The sequence below is a fragment of the Takifugu flavidus genome, chromosome 15 (assembly GCF_003711565.1).
Source record: "Takifugu flavidus isolate HTHZ2018 chromosome 15, ASM371156v2, whole genome shotgun sequence".
Lineage (NCBI taxonomy): Eukaryota > Metazoa > Chordata > Actinopteri > Tetraodontiformes > Tetraodontidae > Takifugu > Takifugu flavidus.
In genome coordinates, this window is record NC_079534.1 from 10,586,208 (window position 1) to 10,599,064 (window position 12,857).

Here is a 12,857-nt window from a genome sequence, read left to right on the forward strand (position 1 = left end):
CTCCAAATATGCGAGAACACCCTCATCTCGAAGACGAGTTCACTCCGAATCAGCTACTTATCCCAAGTTCACAATGGATCCAGACTGTTTAGCGACCTAGATCTGCTGGCCACAGACACTGCACATACATACACATCAATGTGCCTGTAGTCAAGTGTCCAATCACTTCAGTTGGACAGCAAACCTTGAAAGCCTTGAAACTCAGACGTTCATTGGATAAATCCACAGACAGCCGAGCATTTCCCACTACAAGTTCAGTCCTTTTGGATCTTGTGAGACAAAAAACAAACTGTAGCTCATTTATTTATATTTACTTTATATATACAGTGGAATAAATAATCATGGTTTGCTCTTCAGTTTAACACAATTCTTGCTCGTGCTTGTTTAATATATTTTCATCTATATTATAGTTGCGTTGGGGCATTCATACTGTGGCAGCAAGGCAGTCAGCAAGCTGCCCAATATGGTAGATATTAATAATGATAATAAGTTTATAACCAGCAACACAATAGATCAGGACTGTCCAAGCAGCCCAGCTCTACCGGCCAGTGAGAGGATATTGGTCATGTCCTAAGATGACAAGATCATGTGACAAGGTCGCATAATGGGGAGGGAAGGATCTGTTGAGGCTGAACGAGCTTCTCTTCTCAGCAGCCACCACTGGTTTGCATGTTTACTTTGAAGACCGATGGTTTTGTGCATCTCTTCTGTCTCCCTTTAGGTGGCGTCAGAGTTGAATCACTGTATTATCAAACGCGAGCGTGAGAAGTGCATGGAGAGGATCACGCAGCAGAACCCCAGTGACAACTACGAATTAGGTACAGCACAATGAACTACAAACACAAATACAAACTCCAAGGTTCGAACCGAGAAGTGGTGGGTTCTCAGTTCTCCCCAGTGTGGGCAAAATTTGCGTTCTGGTAGGTGTTCTGATAGCAGTGGGAGGGTCCAGTACAGCCACTGCTGAAGTACCCTTGAGCAAGTTATAGAACCGCCAAATGCTCATCTAGGGTCCTGTGATGAACTCATTCAGGGGTATATGCTGCCTTTTCCCATTTGCAGCTGATAGGCTCCAGCACCCTCCCCATGACCCTAAAAGAGATAAACTGTCAGGAAAAAGAGATTACAATAATAATAATAATAATTTTCTGGCTGGTAATGGACTAGCAGTTGTCAAATTTCATGCTGTTCTGAAAATAACTTTTTATCCGACAGCTGTCGTGTAGCTGGTGGAATGACTCCATGGATTCATTAAGTTTAGAGCTTAGAGCAGTGTGTGTTCTCTGAGATGCGATGACTGTCAATGTCTGCTGATTCCACCCCCAACCACCTGAGAAATGAATCATTTTTTTGTGTCGCAAAATTCACATTTTTAAATTCTCTCCTCTCTTGCTCACAAAACCCTTTCATTGTACTAAAAAGAAAAAAAGAACAAACACTAAACTCAAGTCCCAGTTTCTATTTTTCAGATTAATCTGTTTTTCAAATGTCACAGAGATGTCAGGATGCAAGATGGGCCCAAACGCCCACGTGAAGCCGCACGGGCAGCCCTCTGATAAAATATATGTGCCGCTCACAGACCAACTGTCTGTCTGTAAAGTCACACTGAGATTCGCCGCCATTTCCCTCCGCATGCCGTCTATCCAGAAAGACAGGAAGCTCTGTTTGTTATTTCTTCTCAGTGGTGGAGTGTGGGTTTTTATTAGACCTCCCGTCGTGCCAAAGTCGCCCATCAGGCTGTGTCGCGCAGACGGCTCTGTGAGTCACTGCAGTTCTGACAACTCTGGAGAAAAAAAAAGAAAAAAAAAGACTACACGAAATCTTTGAAAGACTTTTGAATTTAAGGTAACGAGCTTAATGAGGACAGGAGCTGTATGCCCAGCTTATTGTCCTTCCGGAGATCTTAAAGGTCGGGGCTGTAATCTCTGAATGGACTCAGCAACCTGCAGCTCCTCTTGATGTGAAGCTTCTGCCCTTTATTTCTTTAAAGGGTTAACGTACACTAGTTTATATTTACAGTATTGTTTTCCAGGTCAGTCTTGCATTGATATTGATCGTGATTATCGGCTGCTATATTTTCTTTTGTAGACACACACACTTTAACTGAGCCTTGTTTCCTCCCGTTGCTCTGAAGCTACTTCTATTTCTGCTGACAGGAAATCATTGCAAGAAAAAAAAAACAAAAAAAAACGCCAGCCTTTGCAGAAAGATACCTTGACCCCTAACTAAAATGCACGGACAAAACAGCGCGGTATTCCTGTATGAGACATCCAGCAGTGCAGAAACAGTGTTTTATTAAACCAGTTAGCTCTGTAGCTCGTTTGGCTCCGATCTGCCCTTTAAAACGTAATTGGTTTCGTGTCCGGCTGACCAGACAGAACCAAAACAGATTAGAGATTCAAGCAGAAAATAGGAAGGTCTGCAAACACACATACACACACACACACACACACACACACACACATGCTCATATACACACTCACACATACATCTAGACTAAAAATTAACTAACTAAATGAATAAATAAACATTTAAGTGCATGCAAGTAGATAAAGTGTAGCCCTCTGCATGTGTATAAACCCAGCCAGGCATGAGCAACAGGGCAAAGAGAGAGATGGAAGGTAAACAGAGCAAGAATGAACCAGCAACCGTGAAAACCCAGCCACTGCTATATTAGAGGAACTAGTGATTTTTTGACTGGCATAATGTACAGAACTGGTATATTTCTCACTTTTTGTCCCTGTTCCTAATATAATAATATAATAAAAATGACTGGACTCTTTTCCACATGGTTTTCAGGTCATAATTTCCACTTTAATACCAGTGAAAAAGTAAAAATGTGTATCAGTGAAAATTAAACTCTTCAATTTTAATTCAATAATGCTAACTGTGGTTTAATTCAGTTAAAAACCTGATCACCACAGCCTCGTGTAATCAGATTTCGGTGACTTCTCCTCAGTGTGTCCATGGATGTGGGATAACCTGACCTGCTGGCAGGCGGCCAGCATCGGCGAGGTCGTGGTCGTCAACTGTCCAGAGTTCTTTCACGACGTCATGAGCCCCGAGGATGGTGACGACCGCTGTCCCTCACTTAATCTCATTTGTATTTTCCAAATGAGTTTAATTCTGTATGGTCCTCAGAGGTTGCTTTTCTCCTGCAGAAATGGAGAAGGTCAGCCGGAATTGCACCGAAGATGGATGGTCAGAGCCGTTCCCTCACTACTTCGAAGTCTGCTTCCCGTATGAGAACATCACCAAGCCTGTAAGGCAACATTCGCTGGGTCTGAATCCTGTTGCTTGTTTCTATAAAGACACAGGTGTAACCCTCTTTCTCCAACATCAGGACATGTACTACGCCTCTGTTAAGGCCCTTTACACAGTGGGCTACAGCACATCGCTAGTGTCTCTGACCACAGCCATGGTCATTCTCTGCAGATTCAGGTGAGCCAACTTATCTTAGCTTAGCTTATCTTAGCTTAGTTTATTTTGGCATGTCTGTACCTAAGTGCTAGTCTTTGCCCACTTACTTGCGTGAGAAGGTTTTCTTTTTCATGATTCTGAATATCTGAACTTATCTTGGCTTATTTTAGCTTGTCCCATCTGGCTTATTTTAGCTTATTTTAGCTTGTCCCATCTTCTCTGTGCTCATCTTAGCCGACATTGCTTAGTGTAGTGTAGAGTTGATAACTATTTTTGGTCACACAATCAGTCATTCAATCAATCTTTATTTATATAGCGTCTGTTACAATCAAAATTGTTTCTAGGCGCTTTACAGAATCCCAGGGCCTGACCCCCAACAAGCAACTGTGGCAAGGAAAAACTCCCCTTTAACAGGAAGAAACCTTGAGCCGGACCAGGCTCATGTAGGGGGACCCTCCTGCTGATGGCCGGCTGGGTAGAGAGAGAGGAGAAGGGGGAGGAGAAGGGGGACGACAGGTAGAGAAGAGAATAGGCAGAGATCAGGGAAATAACACAGGGTAAAGCTATTGTAAGTTTTGATGGACGTCGTCTGTAGGTTTTAAAATGGTGGTTTCACTGCTCAAGAGCACGCTCTTTAATCCAGTGGTTGTATGTAAGTGATGCCAGTGAAGATCCAGTGTGACCATCCAGAGGTGCAGGGTTACACACATGCAGCTGTGATAATTAATTTTTCTACTGATAAGAAGTGATAAATCTGTCCTCCCTCTCTGTCTCTCTCTCTCTGGCTCTGTTTCCCTCTCCTGCCTCTCTCCACTTCAGGAAGCTCCACTGCACCAGGAACTTCATCCACATGAACCTGTTTGTGTCCTTCATCCTGCGAGCCATCTCAGTCTTCATCAAGGACGGCGTGCTCTACGCTCAGGAGGACAGCGACCACTGTTTCACACACACAGTCAGTAATCTACCTGTTTATGAGTGAAATAACCTTTCACTTGCTCCATTGCCTCAGTATGAAGCTGATTTTCCAAAACTAAAGCTTCTTCCAGACGAGGTTTATTAAAGGATCTTACTGAAGGACTCAAAGAATCGCATCCCGCGCCTCTGCCGATACACACCTTTAAAAGAAATTCAACGCAGATTTTGCAAAAAGCAAACATCATTTAGATGACTAACACACACCCCCACCAATTACAGATGCTGACGGATCTCTTAGCTTTTGTCCGCTCGCGCTGGTGAAGCAGGGATGATAAATAAACCCCTTCACGCATGCAAATGACTGCAGCCAGTGCAGATCTTCTGCCGTGCACTCTCATTAACACATCAATGCTGCTCTGGTCTGGTTGTCAACGCCATTGTTTGAGCAGGTCACCGCCGCCACATTGTGGCAACAGGAATCACATGAGCGATGTAATTGGCTGACCCATCTTCAGACTATGGAGTCTTTAATTAACACAGAGCACCCTATATGTACTGAACATCTCTCCTCTGATCTGGGCTGATGGCAAAACATTTATTTAGCCCACATAAAAGACATTTTACTGCGGTGCGGATGCACAAGCTGTAATTAAATGGACTGAGATCGATCTGTGTGGTCCAGTAGACGTCTCCATGCTGATGAAAATCGGTGTGCATGCTATGTTCACATTTAAATATACCAGAAATGTGAATGGAGAATGTCAACACTGCTATTAAACGCATTATTCGTCCATCAGAAGTGTCACGTTGATACCAGAAATGAGAACACGTGTCAGAGCTGTGAGATCGTTCCCTCCCCCTCGTCACCCCACCCCACCCCTCCGTCTGTGCAGGTGCCGTGCAAAGCGGTGATGGTTTTCTTTCACTACTGCGTCATGTCCAACTATTTCTGGCTCTTCATCGAAGGCCTGTACCTCTTCACACTGCTGGTTGAGACGTTCTTTCCCGAGAGACGCTACTTTTACTGGTACACCATTGTAGGATGGGGTGAGTGTCTCTTCCAGCTGTTTGTTTGTTGATATGACTATTTTTTATGTTTTTCCTCCCTCCAATGTGTCAATAATTGGTTATATTGCAGGAACTCCCACCATTTGTGTAACTGTCTGGGCAGTCCTGAGGCTCCATTTCCATGACACTGGGTATAGCATTTAATATTTTAATAATCTAAAGGCTTACATGTTTTATTCAAGAAACCTTAACAGGGAATTTTATAGTGTAAAATCTTTTACATATGATGAAAGAAGACTTTATAAGACCCATCCTTCTCTTTCTCTTCCAGATGTTGGGACACAAACGAGAACACCGCCCTCTGGTGGGTGATCAAAGGACCCGTCGTGGCTTCCATCATGGTGCGCTTGTTGAAGTTTTTATTACACTGTTATTACACGGCGAATGGCACTCATTGTCACCTTCTTCAACTCTTTTTATTCTCTTAGATCAATTTTGTTTTGTTTATTGGAATCATCATCATCCTAGTTCAGAAGTTGCAGTCTCCTGACATTGGAGGAAATGAGTCCAGCATTTACCTGTAAGTTTGAATTTTTAATATGAGGACTGTACTCATGCTACATTATTTTCTTCCTTTAAAAGGCAGCGCATTAAAATAGAATGGATCATTGTGATGTTTAAGAGTGCATGTAGACTGCAAATTTATGAAAACTTATAACCTTTGCTTAAAGCACAAGGCTCTTGTTTTCAACTAATCCCATGAACTACCCTTTAAAATATAAAACCCTCTCAGGCTGTGCAGAATGCAAAACAATTTAGATTTTCATGGTTTTCCTGTGGCTGGTTGACTGGTTGATCATTTTATTTTGACCATGCAAGTGCAAATAAAGACAATTAAATTAACGTGAGATACAGATAATAAATAAGTACAGGCAAATTGTTGCATTTTTTGGACCTAATATAGGTAGAAGGATGTAATTACCAGATGGTCCAATTCTTGAAGATTGACTCATGTCAATAGTAAAAAAAAAAATATGTGCTGTATTTTGACCCAAAATCACCCATAAATAAGGAAAACATAAAGTTAATTCACCATTTAAGAAATTCGAATTACCGGTATTAAAACTAAAATGAACCAAAATACACAGTTTATCGGGGGTCTCCCCTCAAAAAATGTGGACAGGCTTGATTTGGACCAGTCCTCACTGATCCTGAACAGACTCACAAAACAACAGACTGTGTTTGTCATGTAAAATCATTAAATTAATGAGTTGTAGATGATAAAGAAATCTAAAATCAGCATTTTTTTGCTTTAACGTGGGTTATTCGTTTCACTAGATGTGTCGGTTCCTCGGAGTCATAGCGGCTATAGACATGTAATGATGCCGTGTGTTGCTGGGACCTGGGTGTTCGTGTGCGTGCGTGTACATGTGCATTGTGTGAGACTGTGTGTCCTTAAAGACGCTGTCTTTGTTGTGTTGTTGTGTTGTCTTTGTGCTGTGTAGCAGCTGTGCTCAGAAATGCTTCAGTGAGCCAACTCAGGCTGTTCAGCATTCGTGCAGGATGTCAGAATTATCCGCCATCACACTGTAAGTGTGCGCGCGTGTGCGTATGTGTGTATGTGCATGTCTGTTCTGTGTTAATTCCGTGTTTGTCTGTGTTTTATGTTTGACACCAGAAATTGTTGAATTACAGCTGCACAAAGGACAACATTTTTGAGAATTTGGCCGTTTTGTTATAATTCTACGTAATTTTTTTCCCATAACAGATTTAAGTTTAAATGGTCTTTCGCTGTAATGTAGATTTTTGTGACGATGAATCGATTGATTTGATCTTTTTTGGGGGGAATTATTCCACTCTGGCCAAACAGTCGGGGCTGTTGCTCCGTTAGCTCTGCTCTTACATCACATCCTTCAGGCCAGCGTTTGAATTTTGATTGGATTTCACTTCAGTCTTATTAAAACGTGTGTGTGTGTGTGTGTGTGTGTGTGTAGGCGTCTGGCACGCTCCACCCTCCTGCTCATCCCCCTTTTCGGCATCCACTACACCGTCTTCACCTTCTCACCTGAAGACGTGAGCAAGAAGGAGAGACTGGTGTTTGAACTGGGCCTGGGATCCTTCCAGGTGTGTTGGTGCAGCTCTTTGGATCCTGCTGTGACACTGTTTTTATTTTTAGTTGATTATTCTGTCACGTGGAGACACTGAAGTAGTTCACAAGTCCTTCCAGTAGAAGCTTGTTGGATCTTTCACAGTCACAGATGTGACAGACTTCACTTTTGTAAGAAAACCACAGAAATCTGCTGTGGTGTATGTTCTCTTTTTCTTTTTCACACATATCTAAGTCCATCCTTTTATTCTCCTTCTCAGGGCTTTGTCGTGGCTGTTCTTTACTGCTTCCTGAATGGAGAGGTGAGCTATTTTCTCTCCAAAATCCTTCATGTTTGTTGGTTTATTCAAGGCCTCTCTAAATGTCTGGTGGAAAACTTTTATCTCTACAATTCAAGTTCATTTTTGTGTTCATATTTTTAGAACTAGATAGCAATAATATGTTCTTAGTAATGGCAGGAAACGCTAAAATGACTCTTAAACAGATATATAGTTATTGTCATTTTTCTTGTTTTTCTTGATAGTGCAATAGTGACTCCCCTTTAACAGGAAGAAACCTTGAGCAGGACCAGGCTCATGTTTGGTCAGACCCTCCTGCTGATGGCCGGCTGGGTAGAGAGAGAGGAGAAGGGGGAGGACAGGTAGAGGATAGAATAGGTAGGAGAGGAGAGGAGAGAGAGGAGAGGAGAGGAGAGGAGAGGAGAGGAGAGGAGAGGAGAGGAGAGGAGAGGAGAGAATAGGCATAGATCATAGAAAATACATACAGAAATACATTATATTAAGTAAATTAAGCTGCCGGTAGAGTCGAGTTGAGTGGGTCAACGGGGTCGGAGGTCAGTATCCAGCTCTGAAGGCGGCAATACCTGTAGATGAATACTACATATTGGGTGCATTCTACTAGCAAAGTGAGTACATTTTTCAGAAGTGAGGACATTTTGGCTGGTCCTTACAACTTCAAAGGACTGTTTAGGGGTTTAGATGTTGTTTTAAAGTTGATGGTAGGATTGGGTTTAGACTTAGGCTTCATGATACATGATGCCTATGAGAGTCCTCACCAAGATAGAAGTACAAGAATGTGTGTGTTCTTCGAATTGCTACATATTGAGTACCAACATTCATATTCTACTAGCAAAGTGAGGATGTTTTTGGCAAGTGTGGACATTTTGGCTGCACCTCAGAACTTCCAAGGACTGAGGGTTATTCATTTAGTTGTGATTGTTAGGTTAAGAAGCTGGGGAATGCATTAGATCTATTAAAGTCCCCACAAAGATGGAGAGTGTCTGTGTGTGTTTTGATACTTCAATTAACAAATAAAAGTAATTTTAAAATTGCCTGCGTATTAAAGTATAAGTTGCCACGACCTGAGGAGGGACAGCTTTTCACACAGCATTTGCAGATTAATGTACCGTAATCTCCAGACTATAAGACGCTTCTTTTTTCCTACACTTTAAACACTGCAGCTTATTCTACAGTGCGGCTTATTTATGGGGTTTTTTCATGGCGCACTATCACAACTATTGTGAATCAGTCATTTTTACTAACCCTCATCAACAAGGAAAATACTAGAAGAAAAGCATATGATGCGACTTTTAAGTTAAAATCGATCACTCTGGCGGTTGAAGAAGGAAATCGAGCTGCCGCGCGTAATCTTGGCATACATTACGGTAATCAATGGCGAGAAGGTGGAGACGCCAGCATGAAGAACTGATCGAAAGCAAAAAGACGACAAAAGCTTTTAGACATAAACATCGCAGGTGGCCCAAGCTTGAAAACGTTCTGGAAGACTGGGTCAACACAGAGAGCAGGCGACCGCGGTGTTTCCGCTATACAAATCAGACGGAAGGCAAAAGCAATCGCCACCGCGATGAAAATAGAAGATTTTAGAGGTGGGCCATCGGGGAGTTTTAGATTGTTCATTGTTTGGGTAAAAAAGCATAAACAACGTGATTTGTGTGTAGCTCATACAAACGTATATTTTAAGATAGCTGCATTACAGACACCGTTAGAAAAATAAAGCATTTATCGGTACAATATATTTATGTTGCTAAGCGGATTAAATTAAAAGAAAAGTTAAAAAATCCTGACGTGATAAAATTTGGATTTAAGGTCTCTGTATAAACATACAAGTGAAAAGAGTGGCTGTAGTTTCTTACCTGTCTGTTTGTCACTCGTCAGTGACTCGTCTCTTACGGTAATAAAAACATACCGGTACCGAATGTTTTCGATCTAATTTTTCATATCACTACGTGGGATACTTGCGGCTTAAAATCCGGTGCCGCTTGTATAAGAACAAAATTGATATTCTTTCTAAAATTAGATTATGTGGCTTATAATCAGATGCGCTCTATAGTCCGGAAATTACGGTACATAAAAATGACATTTTAACGTTTTCCCCTGAAGGTTCAGTCGGAGATCAAGAGGAAGTGGCGCAGCTGGACGGTGAACCAGTACTTTGCCGTGGACTTGAAGCAGCAGAGGCACCCTTCGCTGGCCAGCAGCGGTGTGAACGGTGGTACGCAGCTGTCCATCCTGAGCAAGAGCAGCTCCCAGATCCGCATGTCCAGCCCGATGGCGGAGAACGCCAACATCAGCCTCCCCACCTGAACGTCTGACGGGCGGAAGTCGACCTCAAGGTGCTGATGTCCTCGCATGACCCTGACCCTGAGTAGCCAGTCCAGACCAAAGCGGCATATTTCAATTCTGCTGTTTGGCCTTTACAAAATGAGGTGTAACATCTATTTACGGGTGATATAAAAGAGCGTATAAATTAGCTTTTCATTTGTCTTTTATTTTCTTCTGCAGATGATGGTTACTGGTAAAGTTGCACTTCCTTTTTTACTGCTAAACTTCTATTTCCAGGAACAGCAGAGAGATATTAAATATTCCCAGAGCTCCTGTAATTACAGTGTTATAGATGAATGGTAGGTCATATTTGGCTGTTAAAGTGCCATAACTGGAATTTGATCCCACAGCGGTCCAAACTTTGAACCAAAACTTTGCCTTTCAGTGTTTTATCTACAATTTAAAGTTGTTTTTTTTTAACCATCAGCCGTAAGTACAGAGTATGTCAAACTAATTTAAAAAGAAGTTGTAAATAGTCGCTCTTGGTGTCATCGTTATCCTTCTTTTCACACTGGAGTATTGCAATGATGACCTTTTGAGACAAAAAGGAACTGGAGCGCAAATCTGTAGACTTCATCACACCCAGCAGCCGGAGGAGGAGCTGCGTCCTTGTCCCCAACCTGAAGGTCGCAGACTAAATCTGACTTTTCAGACTCTCACATCTTCAGGTTGATCGAAAATGTTCAAAACAAGCTTTGTTCAATTTCGATTTTTTTTCACCCTCTGGTTTGAATGAGGCACAATAGGCGAAATAGGATAGCACAGTTGATATTAACGCCGTTTTATCAAGTTAGAATAGTTTCACTGCTTTTCAGTGTTTTCGTCACGTCAGCCCAGCTTTAAAAAGGCTTTTGAAACAGGAACAAGCGTCGCTGAATGGTCACTTCAACACACGAGTCACAACATCTCATCTACGAGCGGTGGACGTCTCGTCTCCCGCGTTCACATTCCAAAGTGCCTCGTCGTAAATATGTCATGAACAAAGAGCGAATGTAGAGGCCGAAACTATAGGATTACCGTTTCCTTCATCCAGCATCGACTCCAGACAAGATAAAAGGAAAACAACAACAGCAATGCTTTAATGTGACAGCTGATGACAATCGCTGTGTCATTCTCATTCTTTTGGTTTTGGAAGAATAAACCTGCTCAGATGAGGAAAAACAAAACACAGCGCGAAGCGAAGTGAGGATTGGTTTTTATTTAATGTATTTATTTATTTTATTGTATTGTGGTGGATTGAACGAATGTAGTAGCTTTGAAATGAAGCGACAGTATTGCTAAACATACATGGATGTATATTCACTTCCCACAAAATGGTGTCATGTGAAGGAAGCTCCCGTGTACAGGCCAGGCTGTGTAATTAAGCTGCGTTTGTGTCATTTTATGGCTAATTTTGGTTTCAAAGTGCTATGATTGTGGTGCCACGCAGTGACTGTGGGAAGTGTGGGGGGCCCGGTGTCTCCGGTGGTAAATTGCAGAATATGATGTAACATGACACATCCTACGATGGAAAGGAGTGTTTTGAAAGGAGCTCAGACACGGTTGAAAGCGAGTCTGAGGGTTGCGAGAAAGTTCACTCCGCTGCTGTTTACGTGTTCTGTCACCAGCCGTCGATCTGAGCCTGAACCAGCTCGGATGGAAACGACCATGTCTCAAAGCTGTTAGTGTCTGTGAAGAGGGGAGCGAGAGGCCCCCTCGTTCGATGTCTGTGCTGTGTACTTATCCACCAGAGGGTGGCACTCTTGTGGTAGAACTTCTGTTTTGCTAGTTTCAACACAGAAAGGAGCTCAGTTTGAGTTATGAGCTCTGGAGGTCGAAAGACCGAACACCTGGAATATTTCCCGACAAATTATTGACAGATGACGTTTCACAAAAGGAGACTGATGTGCAACATTTAAACTGGACCATCCCCCCCCCCCCCCCCCCCCCCCCCCCCCCCCCCCCCCCCTTTACTTATAAAGCTTATATGAACCTTTTTTTTTAAACTGTGAACTGATTCTACTTACCAAATTCCACTAAGATGTGAAGCTAGTTCATTTAGTGTACTTTTTAACAAAATGGCGCAGCCAAAGTTGGTGCTTTTAAGATGAGATACATGTATGATTTAATTTATGCTCTGTTAGCTTCTAGCCAGTTCTCCCCCTCCTTCAGCTATCATACGGAAGAGGCTAACTTAAACGTGCTAACTTTCCCATCACTCCAGTCACGTATTTCCTATTTCCTATTCCACAAAATCTATTTCCTTAAACTATCCCTGTGCTGTAGCTGTATTTCGATGCCTTCTGTCTGAGGTTAGTACGTTTCAAATGGAGTGTTTTTTTGAGTTCTACGGATTGCCAATGAGTTTTTGAATGTAGTACCAATGCAATGTTGCTCAATTGTTCCTAAATGTAGCCTGCTATTAAATTTGCCATGGTGTACAAATGATGTCTTTACCTCCATACAGGATGACTGTATGTAGCCTATATTTTTGGACCCCTTAATATGATTTGAAAAAAACAAAAACAAAACTGTGCTGTTTGTGAACGATTTTCTTTTTATCGTGGCTGTTTTCAGTGGGTTTTTGAATGTCTGGAAGCCGGAGAGCGTGCGCTCTCGAAGCATGCCTATGTTAAAAATAAATAAATAAATTCCTGACATTTAAATATGAAAAGAGTAGAAACCCATCTGTATCTTACCTGTGGTTGTGTGTTCGTATGTCCTGATGTCAAACATATCATGTTTAAGGTTGTAAATCTGGCTGCAAATAAATCTGTGATATTTGGTGGAACTAGGTTCAATTTGTC

The 12,857-nt window shown here is 42.1% G+C and overlaps 1 protein-coding gene across 2 annotated transcripts in view; it reads left to right on the forward strand.

The window, feature by feature from the left end:
* Positions 1-12,841, forward strand: part of adcyap1r1a (adenylate cyclase activating polypeptide 1a (pituitary) receptor type I) — a 17,622-nt gene extending 4,781 nt beyond the window's left edge. The window contains exons 3-15 of one of the 2 annotated variants that reach the window (XM_057055664.1): positions 722-818; positions 2,960-3,070; positions 3,162-3,262; positions 3,344-3,441; positions 4,240-4,372; positions 5,229-5,382; positions 5,474-5,534; positions 5,675-5,744; positions 5,832-5,923; positions 6,849-6,932; positions 7,338-7,467; positions 7,711-7,752; positions 9,850-12,841. In XM_057055664.1, the coding sequence (XP_056911644.1) occupies positions 722-818; positions 2,960-3,070; positions 3,162-3,262; positions 3,344-3,441; positions 4,240-4,372; positions 5,229-5,382; positions 5,474-5,534; positions 5,675-5,744; positions 5,832-5,923; positions 6,849-6,932; positions 7,338-7,467; positions 7,711-7,752; positions 9,850-10,053 (1,377 nt within the window). In that variant the 3' untranslated portion in view covers positions 10,054-12,841. The remainder of the gene's footprint in view (positions 1-721; positions 819-2,959; positions 3,071-3,161; positions 3,263-3,343; positions 3,442-4,239; positions 4,373-5,228; positions 5,383-5,473; positions 5,535-5,674; positions 5,745-5,831; positions 5,924-6,848; positions 6,933-7,337; positions 7,468-7,710; positions 7,753-9,849) is intronic. The other variant, XM_057055665.1, reaches the window with a different exon arrangement.
* The last annotated feature ends 16 nt before the right edge of the window (positions 12,842-12,857 follow it).